The sequence below is a fragment of the Lampetra fluviatilis genome, chromosome 50 (genome assembly GCF_964198595.1).
Source record: "Lampetra fluviatilis chromosome 50, kcLamFluv1.1, whole genome shotgun sequence".
Classification (NCBI taxonomy): Eukaryota; Metazoa; Chordata; class Hyperoartia; order Petromyzontiformes; family Petromyzontidae; genus Lampetra; species Lampetra fluviatilis.
Window position 1 is genome coordinate 4,453,886 of NC_136324.1, and position 19,036 is coordinate 4,472,921.

At 57.1% G+C, this 19,036-nt stretch overlaps 1 protein-coding gene across 5 annotated transcripts in view; it reads right to left on the bottom strand.

Annotated features, from left to right (window-relative positions):
- LOC144948641 (uncharacterized) overlaps window positions 1-19,036 on the bottom strand; it is a 298,072-nt gene that overhangs the window by 34,405 nt on the left and 244,631 nt on the right. For 3 of the 5 annotated variants that reach the window (XM_078878261.1, XM_078878265.1, XM_078878263.1), the window contains exons 9-10: window positions 15,748-15,913; window positions 8,861-10,086 (exon numbers count right to left, since the gene is read on the bottom strand). In XM_078878261.1, coding sequence (XP_078734387.1) covers window positions 8,861-10,086; window positions 15,748-15,913 — 1,392 coding nt within the window. Of the gene's footprint in view, window positions 1-8,860; window positions 10,087-15,743; window positions 15,914-19,036 lie in introns of all 5 variants that reach the window. The other 2 variants (XM_078878262.1, XM_078878264.1) reach the window with 2 other exon arrangements.

Sequence of the window (19,036 nt, forward strand, 5' to 3'; positions counted from 1 at the left end):
CGTGGGGAGAGACGCAAGCGGAGAGACGCATGCGGAGATACGCAGGCAGAAACGGTTAGACGTGCGGGGGGACATGTGGAGAGACGGAGACACACAGGGACGCACGGGGAGACACAGAGAAACACACAGGGATACACACAGAGACACAGACACACATGGGGATACAAAGACAAAGCTTCCCTGTATAGCCTTAATAGACTGTTGGAGCAAGTGCTGTTAGCGAGCACCTATGAAGGCCGGCACGGCACACGAGGGGGTGGGTAGCCAGCACCACGCCGGGCCGCCTTTGTCTTCCCAGTGGCGATGTTTACACACTGCACCAGGTACTCATTTAAGGCTGATTCGACCTAGGGGAGGCCCAGGACCGGTTGAGACAATCGTCACTGGTGTTGGACGTTAGCAGGAAATTAACTGGGTTCGTAGCGCAGCGCGCTAACCACTACGCTACCGCTCCTCACCTGGGGATACACACAGGCACACACAGGAAGGCACAGAGACACATAGACACACACGGAGAGACACACACGTGGGGACACACGTGGAGACACACGGGGACTTCACGGAGAGACACACAGACACAGGGAGAGACACACGGACACACGGGGAGACACACAGACACACACGGGGACACACGTGGGGACACACGTGGAGACACACGGACACACGGGTAGACACACAGACACAGGGAAAGACAGTGAGAGAAGGGGGAGGAGGATGGGAAACGGCGAGGCGGAGGGAGCCGCGACCTCTCAACGCTCCCAGTTTCTTTTTTCCACAACCGATTGCCGTCTCACCACACAACTAACAAAGCCACGGGGGGGAAGGCGATGCGTTGATGTCGTCACGAGTTGATGTCGTGATGAGTTGATGTTGTGATGAGTTGATGTCGTGACGCGTTGATGTTGTGATGAGTTGATGTTGTGATGAGTTGATGTCGTGACGCGTTGATGTTGTGATGAGTTGATGTTGTGATGAGTTGATGTCGTGATGAGTTGATGTTGTGATGAGTTGATGTTGTGACGCGTTGATGTCGTGATGAAGCCGAGTAAACAGCTCCGGCCAGGGTCATCAACAACGTCCCAGGTCCAGTCAAGCGTCAGGGCCACGACCTTCCCCTCGCCCGCACGAGCGTGGGGCGCTCGACGGTCACTGACTAAGGGCCCCCCAGCCTCCAATGGTGGGAAATTCCACGTTCCTATGATGGGGGATTATAACGGCCATAGCATGACCACTGGTCACCGCAGACAAAGTGGCCGCTCATTGTCGTAACCCCGGGTGGATGCTGATGATGGAACTGAGAATTCACGTTATAACACTGATGATAATGATGACGGTGACAACGATTTTTGTGATGGCTGATGATGATGATGGCGTAACTGATGATGGTGATTATTACGACGTAACTGATGATGGTGATGATGATTATGATGACGTAACTGATGGTGGTGATGATATTGACGCAACTGATGATGGCAGTGACGTAACTGATGATGGTGATGATTATGATGACGTAACTGATGGTGGTGATGATGATGATTATGATGACGTAAATTTTGACGACGGATGACGGCGACGACGGTGACGACCGCACACCGATGACACTCGCGATGAAGACGACCAGGGCATCGGTGGGGACGAGTGACAGCTAAGACGCACCGATAAGGGGGACATGAGAAATCGCAAATCCACAGAGGAAACGGCGGTTGATCGATGAGTGGCGGGGTGAGTCAGTCTCTCGCAACAATGCTGCCGATCTCCCCCGCCGATTAGCAACCCCAACGCGGGGTTAGCGGGCGCAGATCGGACTGCGACTCATAGCCGTGACGTCAATGGAGGGTGGGTGGGGGGGGAGCAAGCTGGCGACAGTAAACCCACTAATACGGCGAAACTGCGCAGGGGTTGGTGGACCGTCCAGGGATCGAATAAACCTTCCCAAGCCCGCTGCGAGGCCAAGTCTTCCAAACGGCCAAAACGAGCATCGGGAGCACAGCCAGTTGTGGAAATTCCACGTTCTTATGGCTGGCGTGCCGATAGGGGAGAGGGTATAGGCGGGGAGAGTTTATTTCACGGTATAACCACTCTTGATTTTTTATTCACCACACAAAGCGGTACTCGTGTTATCGACCCCCCCCCCAGAAAAAGGGACGATGATGATGGTTCGAGTTAAGTCCCCAAACGTTGACCCAACGTTGCCCAACGTTCGCTATGGTCCGGTGTGTGACGGGGCTAATTCTCTCGCCGGCTTCCTTCCACTGCGCGCACCGTTTCGCAAGACGAGGAACCTGCTCAGAGATTCCCCATTTCGAGAAGGGGCCGGGTGTCACTGGCACGCGCGGGCTTCCGAATGGACAAATAAGGAACGGCCGTCGGTTGTTATCATCGCTCTAAACGCGACTCCACAAGCTCAGCCAGAAGACTGTGGCCGGAAATCAAAATTAAAAACAACGCATCTAGCAGCACAGCGCATGTGCCATGGAGAAGGCCCGTTGCACGAAACGTCGTCTGTTGTCCATTTTTCTCTGTTCGAGCCGCAGTGCGAGTTGGGCCGCGCTGGACACGATAGACAATGTCACTACAGCCACGGTGCCACTGGACATCTGTGAGAAAGAGCTTCATAGCTCATCGGATTCCTCAAGTATGAAATCGACATTCTCATTCACTTATACTGTGTCACTATAGACGGTGGCACCATCGCCAAACTCAGCGGCCTCACGAACGGCGCGCTTTGTTAAGCACAGCCGAGCTCACCACGGTCATCGCTGTCACCGCTGTTACCACGCTCACCACGCACACCACGCTCACCACGCTCACCACGCTCGCCACGCTCGCCACGCTCACCACACTCACCACACTCACCACGCTCACCACGCTCACCACTGTCGTCGCTGTCACCACACTCACCACACTCACCATACTCACCACGCTCACCACGCTCACCACGCTCACCACGCTCGTCACTGTCACCACGCTCACCACGCTCGCCACGCTCACCACACACACCACGCTCGCCACGCTCACCACGCACACCACGCTCACCACGCTCACCACGCTCACCACGCTCACCACGCACACCACGCACACCACACACACCACGCACACCACACTCACCACGCTCACCGCTGTCACCACGCTCACCACGCTCACCACGGTCGTCGCTATCACCACGCTCACCACACTCACCACGCTTGTCGTTGCCACCATGCTCACCATGCTCACCACGCTCACCACGCTCACCACGCTCACCACGCTCACCACGCTCACCACGCTCACCGCTATCACCACGGCTGCTCGCTCTCGACGCTCCCCTCTCATCCGTTACTCCTCATCATTAAACGAGCCGCGACATTTATAGAAATATAAAAAATAAATCACGCAACCTAGAACGTCGCACGCCCGGCGCCCGGGCCACCGCTAAGTGGCATGGTCATCAGCACTGCGTGGCCGCCGCCGCCGACGTTCCACCCCGCGCGCCGCGAGATTCTTCCAAGGACCTCCCGGGGCGCCGAGTGGAACGTCGGACATCGCTGTGAACGACGCGCGGCGGCACGACCAGAAATCGCGTCGGAAGGCAGCGCAATGGCGAAAGCCTACACCGTGGCATCGTGACGACGACGACGATGCCGACAACAAGCAACCAACGAGCGACAACGAGCAGCCCGACGAAGCGACCGGCTCTCGAGCCTTGGCAGTCGGTACCTTCACTCTGGTCCCGTGGGGCGCCGGTTGCTTCAACTTGGCGGTGGGTACCTTCACCACCCTGGCCTCCTGGGATTGGTCCGAAACACTTGGCGTCTTTCTGCGCAACATGGCCGGGCCCCGTCGACCGTTCGGCCAGGGCGGCCGGGCGAGCAAGCGGGCGGGAGCGGGCGAGTCGTGCCGTTATTCCGCACGCGCGCCAAACGGTGAGACCATGAACCTCCACTCCCGCGACGGGAACGATCTGGCGCTGCCGCCGCTGCCCACAGTAAACGTCGCGAACGTCGGGGCTCTGGACCGCGTCCCACCGCTTGCCTTCTGTTCGCGAGCAACCAGCGCCAATAGCTCGCGCCGGCGATTGGCGAGCGATTGGTCACCGCGAGTGTGTGTGCGCGTATGCGCGCGCGTGTGCGTGTGTGTGCGTGTGTGTGCGTGGGCGCACGGATTCAGGAAACGAGGCTTAGAGGAAATGTGTTGAGGCACAGGAAGACGCGCACGCCAGAGACGCACACGCACACACGCACACGCGCACGTGCAAACACTCACAAAGACACCCCCACCCCCTCCTCCTGTGTGCTGTTAGCGAGCGCCTACGAAAGTCGCCGCCGCACACGATGGGGTGGGTGGCCAGCACCATGCCTGGCCGCCAGTGTCTCCCTAGTGGTGATGTTTATACACCGCACCAGGTACTCATTTGAGGCCGATTCGACCTCGGGGAGGCCTAGAACCGGTTCAGACAATCGTCACTAGGTGTTGGCCAGAAAATGAACTCGGGTCGCCGGGTTCGTAGCGCAGCGCACTAACCGCTACACCACCGCTCCCCACCTGGCGACGTTTCGAGTAATCGCCCTTCTTGATGTTCTACGGAGAAGGGCCATTGTTCAAGGCCACGCGGTGCTGTTGATTTCTTTTATCGACAAACGTGCCGAGCGGTGCTGTTGGCTGTGCCTTGTTCAGCAGCACCACCAACAACACAATTAGCGACATTTATTCAGCGCACATCTTTGGCAGCACAACTGATTATGTAATTTGGCTACAGCAAACAAGCCATCAAATAAAATCGTACATGTGTTGAGTTATATTTTAACGTATAATGTAAACTAACGTTGCCGGGCACGTGTTCCCTTCCGGGCCGGCAAGGGAACACGATGGAGACATCGCCAAAAAATCCCTGCCACATCACTGCCCGACCACCGACTCGGTTACTATGAACATAACCCCCCCCCCCTCCGGCGATGCGCACCACGGAAGATTGCTCAGCCGCCCGCCGAGGAATCTCGTGCCAAACGGAAGGTGAGTTGTCGATGCGTTGGCGGTGGTAGGCCACGCAATGATGTTTTGGTCAGATTTGTGTCTCCTTGGTTCTTTCGGTAAAGTCACGTAGAATGGAAATAATAAAATAATAAAAATAAAACATAATCAAATAATTCTCACGACGTTTCGGCCACAACGCAAGCAGCCGTTCTCAGGTGAAAAACAGGTCTGTCGATAAGACAGACCCGTACCCGGCCGTACTCGTACCCTACCCGTACCCGGCCAGGTACGGGTAGGGTACGGGTATCGGGTACCTGATTGCGACCTCTGGGATGAAGCCATGTTGCAGGCGCGGGTGGGTTGATTCTAGGAACTTGAAATGTGAGAAGAGACAAGACGTTGGGAAATGAGTGACAAACAGTTACTCACCAGTGACTCACGGTCTACCCGTACCCGGCCGCACCAGGGTCGCAAACGGCTACCCGTACCCGGCCGGGTACGGGTAGCCGGGTATCGGGTAGGGTACGGGTATCGGGTACCCGGTTGCGACCTCTGCAGCCCAGCAGGGGGAGACGCGCGGCACCGCCACCTCCTGGCCTCAGCGCGCTGCCTGCCCTCACGCCGGCAAGCCCTGCTATTGGTGCAAGCAAGTGGGGAGCGGTGGCGCAGCGGTTGGCGCGCTGCGCTTCGAACCCGGCAACCCGAGTTGGAGTCATGCTCATGGCCAATACCATTGATGAGAATTAAAACTGGTCCTGGGCCTCCTTTAGGTCGACTCAGCCTCAAATGAGCACCTGGTGCGGTGTGTAAACATCACCATAAGGGAGACATCTATATTGGTTCCGGCCACCCACCCCCTCATCATGTGCCGTGCCGACCTTCATAGATGCTCGTTAACAACGCTTGCCCCAACAGTCTTCTGAGGCTAAACGGGGGAGGGACAGGGGGGGATCTTTTGTGTTGGTCACCCTTAGCAAAACCGCAGTACGGAGAAAATCGCGCTCACACCTCCGCACAGATGGATTCATCCCACAGACTCAATCGACATCCAGTGGGTCGACAAAATAGGAACAAGGCTAATGACTCAACTGAAATGTACACACACAGCAGCAGCAGCAGCAGTCATTCACCACGACCGCAAAAAATTCACTGGCAGGACCCTCCTGGAAAAGGAGTCATGAGACTCAGGCTTGACAACAACACTTCAAAATTGACTGAAGCTAAGAGCTCAGCTAAAATGCTGTGACGCACAAAAACAACAACACCAAAACATCAACCACATTTCCAGATGAACAGAGCCTTCTCACTTAAGCTTCAAATGCCATCGCTCCACAAGAAAAACCACGGCCACAACAACAACCACGGCCACAACAACAACCACAACAACCACCAAAGATCAGGGCTTAGCCTGAATCACAAGCAGGCCATCACGACAGCAAGCTACGGACAGGACGCTATGACAGCATGCAGGAACAAGGCATGCTGCGGCGACAACTATCCGTGCACTCGCAATCCCAGCTCGCAATCTCTGCTCGCAATCCCTGCTCGCAATCCCAGCTCGCAATCCCAGCTCGCAATCCCTGCTTGCAATCCCAGCTCACAATCTCTGCTCGCAATCCCAGCTCGCAATCTCTGCTCGCAATCTCTGCTCGCAATCCCAGCTCGCAATCCCAGCTCGCAATCTCTGCTTGCAATCTCAGCTCGCAATTCCTGCTCGCAATCCCTGCTCGTCAGCCAGGGCGGGAGGGTGCGTCTTGTCTAGCCCGTCCAATGATCCATGAGTTTGGAGTGCGTTTGGACCGAGGTGCTCTTCGGTGCGAGCGTTGGTGGTGGCTGTGAACCGTAACGCAACGCCCCCCGGTTGGGTGGCGGGGGCGAGGGGAGAGGGGTTGACTCAGCCCATCGTCCCCCCCCCCGCTCCGGGGTCGATAAAAACGAGCACCGCTTTAGTCGGGGTTGGGGAGCCAACGGTGCCGAAAGAGTGCCCCTGGAATTGACGCGACAGGGAACACGGCGGCAGTGGCAGCGGCAGCGTCGGCGCCTGGCAGGACCCTCCTGCCATGGGAATTCTTGAGACTCGGCGAGGGCGCCCCGGGACACCGCGAGGCGCAAATGATTATTAAACAGGGAATGGTGGCCACAATAATCAATGAGAGTTAACGAGAGTTAAACATCGTAAAGCTGGCGATCGCCGGCCGATTATCACATGACGAGCCTCACCCTCGCCGGCTCCCTGTTGCTGCGGTGCCAGTGAAGTTTCCGGCGCTATCGGCACACCGCTAACACCCCCCCCCCCTCCGCCACGGCTGGGTCGCCACGGCTACGGGCACCCTCGCTAAGGGCGCAATTAATTCCGCTCTTCCCCTGGAGGCCGAACGGGGCGGCCGCGAGAGAAGCACAAGCGAGCGGGCGCAGCAGGCCCCGCAATGTCCCTGCCGACGGCACCGCTGGCGGACGAGGCGAGGCGCTTATGCTTCTCTCACGTGACCCGGGGGAGTGGGGGGGGGCTTTTGTCCGGCGACGTTGCAAGTTGAATCTGTCCTCTTGCGTTAATTAAAATATATATATTTTTTAATGCGGCTCGATTGTCCGTGCAACGGGGAGGGGAGGTGGGTGCTCGCGACGCTGATCCAAAAAGCAAGCTCGACACATGCAGGGCTCTCAGAGCATGCCCACGTGCCTGGCCCGTCCTCCAGATCGTGCGCGGGGAGAGATTTTGTGTTCCCCTCCCGCCGCCCGACACGCAGCCAAACAGATCAAGTTGTCACGTTGGACGAACGTGCGCCACATTGATTGCAATGTAATCGAGGGACTCTGAGTGTTGTGGTCTTGCTGTGGTCTGGGACTGTTGCCTCGCCCCAAGCTCGCATTTGGCGTTGGCAAATCCTTGCGGGAACTTACGCACGAGTGCAATTTGTACCTCCAGCGCTCTATCCATCTTAATTAATTTCTCGTAGACCCGCTTGACTTTTCTCCGTCCTGCTCCTTTATTGTCTGTTGATGCCACTTGCTGACCAGGCATCCCCTTCCGGAGCTTCGTAGCTCATCGCAGTGGCAGATTTGTTCACACCCCCCCCTTAACCCCTGCCCCCGCCGCGAGGAGCAAACCCCGTGTGCAAGCAAAACAATCTAATTTGACCGAGAACGAGAAAACCTGCGAAGAAAGAAACATCGGCGAAGACTCAATCCCGAGGTAGGAGCCACGGACTGGCTGGCCCCGGTTTGGGGGTTTGCGAGTGCACGGAGCGTCTTTTGGGATTTGTGGCGTCGCATCGGAACCGCGCCTCACCCCTCCCCCCCCCCTATGGCGGCGCGGGAGTCACGTTGAGTCCGGGAGTTAACGTCCGGCTGGTAGTAACGTCAAGTTGGGAGTAACGTCAAGTTGGGAGTAACGTGAGGCCGGGAGTAACGTCAGGCTGGGAGTAACGTCTAGGCCTGGAGTAACGTCAGGCTGGGAGTCGCGTTGAATCCAGGAGTTAACGTCAGGCCGGGAGTAACGTTAAGCCGAGAGTAACGTGAGTCCAGGAGTTAACGTCATTCTGGGCGTGATGCCGCAGCACCGGCGACCGCTCATTCCACAGCGACGCAATTCGGGCTTCCGGGAGGGGTTATCATCTCTCTCTCTTTCACTCTTAAGAACGCAATGGGAACAAAATATTTATGAACTAAACCGATCCGATCCCCAGTGCTCGATATCGCACGGGCGTCGCATGGCATCGGAAGCGATTGTTAACCTCCAGATTGACGCATGCATCGTCCTCATGGCCATCATCGTCGTCGTCATCATCGTCATCGTCATCATCGCAGCCGCTCCGCAAAGACTCCCGCGCCGACGAGCAGCGCGTTTCCGATGGGACGCCACCACCGTCGCTGCCGAGATACCGACTCCACCGCCCGGCTCCCCACTCACAAACGTCCTCGCCTGCTGCTGCTGCTGCTGCTGCTGCGCTTCGGCCGGCGCCGTCTCCGGAGAGTTCCGGCCACTGCCGATGCCGCCGCTGCCACGGGCCCAGCGTCCACCGGGAGCGGCCTCGGCCGCCGGCGCCGAGACGCGCCGCCTCCGGCCCCGCGGCTCGGCCGACGCGCCCTGAACGCCGGCGCCCCCGCCTACAACCTCGCCCGTCGGCCTGCGCTGGTCGCCCGCCGCCAAAACCACTGCGTTCCTCTCCATCAGCTGGCTCAGGTTCCGCTCTATCCTGGCGACGAGCGCGTCAAATTTCTCCGACGACGCCGCCGCAGGGGAGCCGGCGCGGCCGGCGTTGCCGTTCACCGCGCCGGCGCCGTCGTCGTCGCGGTAGAGGTGACAGGTCGGCAAGCTCGCCGGCGAGCTGCCGTTCCTGCGGAGCGCCATCATCCGCCGGCGGGCGGCGTTGATCTCGTCCAGTGACGCGACGAACTGCCGTGGGAACGGGAATGCCGCCGCCGCGGCGACGGCACAGCCGCCACCGCCACCTCCGCCGCGCACCGAGAGGACGGCACTTACCGCGTGGCTCGGAGACGCCGACGATGGCGGCGTTGGCGACGACACCGGCTGCTGCTGCTGCGTCTTCTTCATGGCGCCCGACTTGACGAAGCTGTAGAGCTCCGTGTCGCGTTGCTGCTGCTGCTGCTGCTGCAGCTGCAACTCCAGCGGGAGCCTCTCTGGACTCCGCGGGGTGACTTCTCCCGAGCTGGAGCCGCCGCAGGCCGACGACGGGTACGAGAGGTCGGCGAGCGACAGCGCGGCGCCGGCGGCCGCCCCCGGAGTGCTGTCGGCCGAGGGCGACGAGGCGCCGGTGAGCTCGGAGGCCGTGGTGGAGATGCTGGTCTCCGACGTGTCCCACGGAACGCCGCCGCCGCCGCTGCCGTCGCCGTCGGCCCTGCGGCACGGGTGCAGGCTCCCCAGCGAGGAGTCGCAGGAGGAGGACGACTCGAGGGAACGAGGAGGCGGGGGGGGCGGAGGAGGCCGGGGAAGGAGCAACGGCGTCGTGGGGGGCTGGAGCGGCGGGGGCGACGACAGACTCGGCTCACGCTGGAGCGGGGAGAGCGCGAGATTGGCGGGGCCCGTGGGGGAGCCCGGCCCGGACGTGTCAAGGGACGAGGGGCGGGGGAGGAGGTGGTCGCGTAACCCTCGGGGGCCGCCCAGCGCCGGGCTCCCTGCGGGGCGGAGGAGAGAGCAGAGAGATATGAATGCATCGTTAAACCCACCACCGACCCGACACAGCCGTTCGTTACTAGTTCAGCACACCATATTTTGCGTTGAAGAAGTTTAACGACACATTTATATTTATGCGATCTAACCAAAAAAACCTCGTTTGTGGATAACATTGGTCGCGAAAGACTACTACGGAGATAGAGCAGAGAGAGTGTGACTTTCAAAACTCTCAACTTTTACAGCTCTTGGGCCATCAACTTAACGGTGGACAACTCAACAAGCAGAGGCCACAAAAGCCACGGCGCTCGAAGAAACTATCAAAACTCACGAAACTCCCAATCCTCTACGCCCTCCACAATGAAACAGCCGTGAAAAAGAGAAACACATTTAAACATTTGATTTTATTTGACCAGGTAAGTCCCCACTGAGCTACGCAGCTCTCTTACAAAAGCGGCCTGGCCATCACAAAATTAAGTGGCCTATCGCGTGCGAATGTAAAGCAGCAGTCAAATACCGTGTAAGCACATACTCTTTGGTTCTTTCGGTAAAGTTAGGTAGGTGGAAAAAAAAAATTAAATCACGACGTTTCGATTGCAACACAAGCAATCATCAACAGGTGTAACAACCACAGCAATAATTGTTTTACCGAAGTGGGAGAGATGCCGGAGTTAAGGAGTTTATATTATTTTGTGTTGCAATCGAAACGCCGTGATTTAATTTATTTTATTTTAATTTTTCCACCTACGTGACTTTACCGAAAGAACTAAAGAGTATGGATCCTTGCAGTCACGAAAACTTCAAATCTACTGTGTAAGCACTTTGATATGAAGGTAAAGACGCAGACTGCAATAACTATGTGTCAGCCACCGCTGACTGCTAGAGGGAGCTCTATAGAGCCCCCCCCTCTGAACTATAGGGGGTTATGGCCTAATCTTCCACGCTGGCTGCACCGTCATGGATGAGGCAGAAGCACCTACATTTTACCCCACCACCAGCCACATGACCTAACGCAGGGTGACGTTGAGTGATTCAAGAGATGGAATTGAGCCTGCGATGTCGGATTGCAAATTTCGGTGGGCTGTTGAGCGTCACACTGCTGCTATGACAGCACCGCAACAAAGACAAAGATCCCCCGTATAGGCTGAACAGACTATTGGGGCAAGTGCTGTTAGGCGAGCACCTATGAAGGCCGGCACGGCACACGATGGGGGTGGGCGACTAGCACCACGCCCGGCCGCCGTTGTCTCCCCAGTAGCGATGTTTTACAGACCACTCATTAAAGGCTGAGTCGACCTAGGGGAGGCCCATGACCGGTTCATAAAATTGTCACTGGTGTTGGCCGTGAGCGGGAATCCAACTCGGTTCGCCGGGTTCGTAGCGCAGCACGCTAACCGCTACACTACAGCGCCACACACTTTTACACACAAACACGGCACTCTTATTATTATTGTCTGTGATGCTTGTCCATCAAGCTGCTCGTTGTACCAACAGCAGGCTCCGCGTGGCGCGCTCTAACGCAGAAGTGCGTCAACAAAGGTAAACAGCGCAGGTGCCGGCTGATTAGTTAATTGACGCCATCTGGGCGCTAACGAGCGGCAGGTGAGTGCGCTAATGAGCACACTGTTCCGTCATAATTAACGAGAGGCACCTCTGTGAACATCTTCCTAGGAACTGTCTCCCCTCCCTCCTACCTCCCCCTCTCCTCACTCTCCCCTCCCTCCTACCTCCCCTCTCCTCACTCTCCCCTCCCTCCTACCTCCCCTCTCCTCACTCTCCCCTCCCTCCTACCTCCCCCTCTCCTCACTCCCCCCTCCCTCCTACCTCCCCCTCTCCTCACTCTCCCCTCCCTCCTACCTCCCCTCTCCTCACTCTCCCCTCCCTCCTACCTCCCCTCTCCTCACTCTCCCCTCCCTCCTACCTCCCCCACTCCTCACTCTCCCCTCCCTCCTACCTCCCCCTCTCCTCACTCTCTCCTCCCTCCTACCTCCCACGCTCCTCACTCTCCCCTCCCTCCTACCTCCCCCTCTCCTCACTCTCCCCTCCCTCCTACCTCCCCCTCTCCTCACTCTCTCCTCCCTCCTACCTCCCCCTCTCCTCACTCTCTCCTCCCTCCTACCTCCCCTCTCCTCACTCTCCCCTCCCTCCTACCTCCCCTCTCCTCACTTTCTCCTCCCTCCTACCTCCCCCTCTCCTCACTCTCTCCTCCCTCCCTCCTCTCTGCTCACTCTCTTCTCCCTCCTCCTACCACGCTCCTCACTCTCCCCTCCCTCCTACCTCACCTCTCCTCACTCTCCCCTCCCTCCTACCTCCCACGCTCCTCACTCTCCCCTCCCTCCTACCTCCCCCTCTCCTCACTCTCCCCTCCCTCCTACCTCCCCTCTCCTCACTCTCCCCTCCCTCCTACCTGCCCCTCTCCTCACTCTCTCCTCCCTCCTACCTCCTCTCTGCTCACTCTCTTCTCCCTCCTCCTACCACGCTCCTCACTCTCCCCTCCCTCCTACCTCCCCTCTCTGCTCACTCTCTCCTCCCTCCTCCCTCCCCCTCTCCTCACTCTCTCCTCCCTCCTCTTCCCTCCCATCTGCCTCTCCTCCGCACATCATCACCCTCCTCCCTCTCTCTTCCCCGTCTCCTCTCTCCCACCTCCCACTCCTCCCTTCCCCCTCCCACCCAGCACGTGGCACAAATGTTCCCTGGCCGTTGAAACAAGCGGCGCGCATCTGTCTTGAATCACAGCCCAGGGGCATTGGAATGGATTTGTCGACAAACGTGGATTAAGCGGATGACGTGCGAGTGTGCGCACACAAAGACGCGGGCAAAGATCCCCCATATAGCCTCTGAGCGGACTGTTGGGGCAAGTGCTCTGAGCGAAGAACGCACCCGCAGAGACCACACACATGGCTACACGTGCTTACGTAGAAACACACACACACACACGCCTACATTCAAATAGACATAACAGAGAAACGCAGACACACACGCCTACATTCAAATAGACATAACAGAGAAACGCAGACACACCTCTACACAAACAAAACACAAAGATCCCCATTAAGTCTTTAGCAGACTGTTGGAGAAAGCATTGTTTGCGAGCACCTATTAAAGCCGGCACGGCGCACAAGGGGGTGGCTATAACCACGATTGGCAGCCTTTTTCTCCCCAGCGCTGGTATTCACACACCGCACCAGGTACTCATTTAAGGTCGAGTCGACCTACGGGATGCACAGGCCCGGTTCAGATAATCGTCGCTGGTGTCGGCCGTGAGTGGACATCAATCTCGGGTCGCCGGGTTCGCAGCGCAGCGCGCTAACCAGATACAACATGAAGAGAACACACACACACTGAGGTGCACAAGCTGATAAGAAAGACAAAGATCCCCTGTAGAGCTTCAATAGACGGACAAACACACAGACAAACAAACGGACACACGCACAGAGACACGCATACAGACACACGTGCACACAGACACACAAGACACGGACACACACACACACAGGTTAAATCGATGCTCACAACTCCCAACCCATCTGTCGCACTCAAGTATCCTCTGCACAGATCGCCCTCAGTGTGAAACAAACACAGCATTAACATATGTGCACACGCACACACATACAAAGACCACCCGTATAGCCTCAACGGACTGTTGGGGCAAGTGCTGCTAGTGAGCACCTACGAAGGTCGGCACGGCACGTGACGGACGGAGCGATGCGGCCAGCAGCATCACGCCCGGGCCGTCTTTGTCTTCCGCAGCGATGATGTCTACACACTGCGCCAGGTGCCCATTTAAGGCTGAGCTGACGCAAGGGAAGCCCAGGACATCCATCCCTTCTCCTCTCATTCGCCCATTCCTTCTCTTCTCATTTCCCTCTCTGCTCTCTCTCTGTCCCCGTGCGTGAAATCACTGAGTCTCTGCTCCCCTCTCCCGCGGAGACGGTGGGGGGGGGGGTTGCGGGTAACAGCAAGGAGTTGCCCGGGAGGACTGAATACCATTAACTATTTTTAACTATTAACTTTTTGTTTTAGCAGGTAAGACCCACTGAGCTGTATAAGCTCTTTCGTCAGAAGCGACCTGGCAATCACAAAGTGCCCTTATCATCCTCACGTGGGCATTTAGAGCAGCCAAATGCGCCAAACGCGTGTCGTTGATTTTAAATGTGGGGGAGGGGGGGATAACACCGGAGGACCCGGATAAAAAAAGTACATGCGACCATGGGGGGAGAGACACGCAAACTCAAAATGTACAACAGGCGTCAAGCTTCGGGATCGAGCCCACGACCTCGAGCCCACGACCTCCTGTATACCAGGCGAGGTAGTTAACATCTACTAGACACCATGATGACGATGAGAGAGAGACACGCAAACTCAAAATATACAACAGGCGTCAAGGGTCGGGATCGAGCCCACGACCTCCTGTATACCAGGCGAGGTAGTTAACATCTCCGAGCCACCGTGGAGCCCCGATTCACTTGAACGCAAACGTCGTGACTGCTCTCGTCGGGCTCGAGACGGAGCCCTTGACGCCCACTTGTCGGGGTCCGGCGAGTGGGGGGGCCAGGCCGAGTGGGGAGGGGCGAGTGGGGGGGGCGAGGAGGGGGCCAGTGGGGGGGGGGGCGAGTGGGGGTGGCCAAGCCGAGTGAGGAAGGGCGATTGGGGAGGGGGGAGGGGCGAGTGGGAGGGGGAGAGTGGGAGGAAGCGAGTGGGGGGGTCGAGTGGGAGGGGGCGAGTGGGTCCCACATGCCCTCTCCACGTAACGATCCCAGCGTTTGTTAATAACCAAGTGGGCGAGCGGTGGCTAGGGGATGTTAACTACCTCTCCTGGTATGAAGGAGGTCGTGGGGTCGATCCTGACCCTGACGCCTGCTGTATATTTGGAGTCTGCATGCTCTCTTCCTCTCCCCGTGGTCGCGTGGATTTTTCTCCGGGTCCTCCGGTTTTCCCCTCCACATTTATAATTAACGTGCGTTTAGAGCATTTGGTAGTTCTAAATTTCCACGTGATAAGCCACTACTTTGAGCTATCATTTGTGGCCAGGTCGCTTCTGAAAAATATCTGTAAAGTTCAGTGGGCCTTACCTGGTCAAATAAAAAAAAAATTCATAGTTTTATAGTTTTAGTTTATAGCTGGCTGTGCCAGCTTCACTCCATCGCCAGCAGGGCCAGCTACATCATCTCCTGCCTCCACTCCCTCCTCCACTCGCTTCCCACCATCACCAGCAGGGCCAGCTACATCATCTCCAGCCTCCACTCTCTCCTCCACTGGCTTCCCTCCATCACCAGCAGGGTCAGCTACATCATCTCCAGCCTCCACTCTCTCCTCCACTGGCTTCCCTCCATCACCAGCAGGGCCAGCTACATCATCTCCTGCCTCCACTCCCTCCTCCACTCGCTTCCCTCCATCACCAGCAGGGCCAGCTACATCATCTCCTGCCTCCACTCCCTCCTCCACTCGCTTCCCTCCATCACCAGCAGGGCCAGCTACATCATCTCCTGCCTCCACTCCCTCCTCCACTCGCTTCCCTCCATCACCAGCAGGGCCAGCTACATCATCTCCTGCCTCCACTCCCTCCTCCACTGGATTCTGGATTCCCTCCATCACTGTGTGACCTTCCGCCCGCCCGCCCACCCGCCCACCCGTGGCATTGCGGCAATGCGGTGCCACCGACGTACCCTCGCAGAGCGACGTGGACCTCTTCTTGTCGTCGCTCCTGGCGGTGCCGCCGCTGCCTGCTGCTGCTACGGCCTTCTTCTTGCCCTTCCTCTTGGACGACACGAGCTTGTGCAGGCGCCGGAACTTGCCCTCGCCCTCCGAGTCCTCCTCCGACTGGTCCACTGACTTCACAGCCGCGGGGGAGGGGAGGTGGGTGGGAAGGAGGGGGTAAGATCAGGAGAGGAGGAGGTGGAAGAGGAAAAGGTGGTTGAGAGGAGGTGGGGGAAGGGGTGGGAGGGTAAGGAGGAGGAGTGAGGAAGAGGAGGAGAAATAAGAGGTGGTGCAGGAGGGGGAAGAGGGATGAGGAGGAGGAAGATGAGGAGGAGATGAGGTGGTAGTGGAGGAGGCAAAAGAGTAGAAGGTGGTTGATGGGGGGGGTAAAGGAGGTGTGGGTAGGAGAGGGGGGGTACAGAAAGGGGGGGGGTAAGAGAAGGAGGGGGAGGAACGGAATCTATCAATAAACCCACACTGACGCATGGCATCACTGCGACGCGCCTACAGTGACAATCCCGCTCCGTTGGCGTTCGCGCGTCCATGATGCCTCACAGACGAGTGCCGTCCGCGGCAGCGGTAGCACGGTCGGCGGTTTCACACGATTCAACAAACAGCGGGTTTTCTCATCTCTTATCGTCATGGCAAATTTGGACCGTGACGCCGGCTCACGACAGCCTGCGCTCTTGAGAACGACGCCCCGGGTTCCTCGCCGTCCACTGCGACGCTGGTGCCGCGGGTACAGTTGCGTTTTACGGTTAACGAGCACCGTCAGGATTAACTCTTTATTAACTAATCATTAACAATGTTTACTTTACCAGGTAAGGTCCCACTGAGCTATGTAGCTATTTTTTAGAAGCGGCAATCACAAATGATAGCTCAACGAAGCGGCTTTTCGTCACGTGGAAATTTATAGCAGCAAAATACTCTATAGGCGTGATGTTGATTCTAAATGTGGAGAGAAAAACCGGAGGACCCGGAGAAAAAGCCACGCGATCCACGGCGAGAGAGACATGCAAACTCCAAATATACAACCGGCGTTCAGGGTCGGGATCGAACCCTCGACCTCCTGTATACCAGCCGAGGTCGTGAACATCTCACCACCAAGGTAGTCTGCCGGGGTCAAACGACGAACCTCTGTAGCAAGCAGCGAGCGCGCTACGGTTTGGCAACGTTACCACAATCGAATCCTCCCTAGGCAATTCAGAACGTATATATTTATATTTCTGTACCCGGCACACCACATCCATGATTCTCTCTCTCGCTGTGTGGCTTTGACTACTACCTACTGGTCACGTGCCCCCACACACGGCGACCCGGAATAAATATCCAGCGAGTCATTAAGCCCCCCCCCCCCGCTCATCATCCTCCACAATTGCCACAGACAGAGCGGCTGAATAAGCATTTGTGAAAACATAAAATAATAAAAATGCTCAAGAAAAACATTTAACTTTTTAACATTCCATATGCTTGAGGTATTTTTCAACCATATATTTTGCCCTGGCATCAATTCTTCACTCCCTATAATTTGTGTTCACATATTTGTTTGACAGTTTCACTCCCCTAATAGACTGATAGTCTTTAACACTCACAAAAGAGACGCACAGACTTATACAGAGACCCATGTATTGACATAGAGACCCACAGACCTACACATACACCTTTAAACTTGCACAGAAACCTGTACATTTTAATAAAGACTCAACGACTGTCACAAATACCTTCAAGAAAAATCATAGACTTACATAGAGATCCACAAACTTACACATAGGCTATCTAGAAGTACAACGCAAGCTAAACACATCCATCAATAACACTGTGTGTGGCCCTACAAGGAAGAGATATTAGGCAACGTTTTCGACAAAGGCCCTTCTGCATGGCACGCACACAGACGGGCAAGAGAGCAACAGAGAAGACCCTAAGAGTTGGACACTGCACTTGTTTACACACCACGGGGAGAAGGCGTGGGTGAGAGCACCACCTTCTTTTTGAAAGGTGCTCTATAAATTCAGTGCGGCCTTCTGTTATGAGCAGCGACGCGCAAGGAGTCCGACCGCCAGCGCGGAGATGGAGCGATGAAATCAGCTCACACGCGCATCTACTCGATGGCTCGTTACGTTGCGAAACCACGAGAGCGATTCCGACAGCCTCACGGGATCTTCACCCAGCAGTGGATTGATGTCGGCTCATGGTGATGATGATGATGGCTGATGATGGCTCGATGGTGGTGGTGGCGATGATGATTGTGTGGGTTTCTCGTGAGCGGTCGCAGCGGGGGCCATACCTCTCCGCGATTCGCCAGCATCTCCAGGCACAGCAGCAGGGCTCGGTGGCGAGCCATCGCAAACCCCCACCCCGCGACCTCGCAGGGTCCCACTGGTCCACACCCACCGAGCCGCACCGACTCCCCGTGTCCACCGACTGACCCTGTCGGCCGCAAACGTCTCCAACTATCCCCTCGCCTACGTTCCCCGCTAGCCGTCAGACACGGGCACCCCCTGGAAGGGACAGAGCGCGCGAGACCTGGCCACCCACCTCCCCCTTCTACGCTCGTCGGGCTGCGTTACGGACCAGCCGACTGCTGCTGCTGCTGCTGCTCGGGCCCGAGTCGGGGCGCTGGCTCCCACGCCGTTGTCTACAGCAGCGCCGGGCAGAATGACATTCTGGGCCTCCCCGCCGCGTTACCATCTCGTCTCACATCTTCAAGTCATCAGCTCCCCCACACCCCCCAAGTCTCCCTCCCTCCCTCTCTCCCTCCCTCCCTTTCCTCTGCGACCTCTTAGCCTCCCGAAATTCCTGTGCGCACAACGCACGAACGCGCGCACACACACACACCCTTCAGCTCCCACACACTCCTCACTCACGCCCGAACACTCCCCTCTCTGTCTCTCGCTCTCTCCCGCCTAAGAGCAGCACGATCCTCGACGAAAGTTTTGCTCGGACTGCATCAGATTTACCAGTCGTTTTTGCATCTCCTGTTACACACAGACGCATCGACGGACAGACAGATGGATAGACAGACGGACAGACAAATGGACAGACAGATAGACCGCGAGCAAGGGATGTGACTGCTTCAACAGGGCGAGTCCCCCAAAAGCAACGCAACCTTGCGCTGAAGTTTTGTTCAGATTGCTTCAGCTTTACGAGAGTTACCGTGAGCCCACGTGACGCACGGACGGACGGGGGCGGATGCCAAGATGATCTCGACCTTAACTGGGAAGCGTAAATCCCCAGGATCTGCGGTCGACGCACGATTAC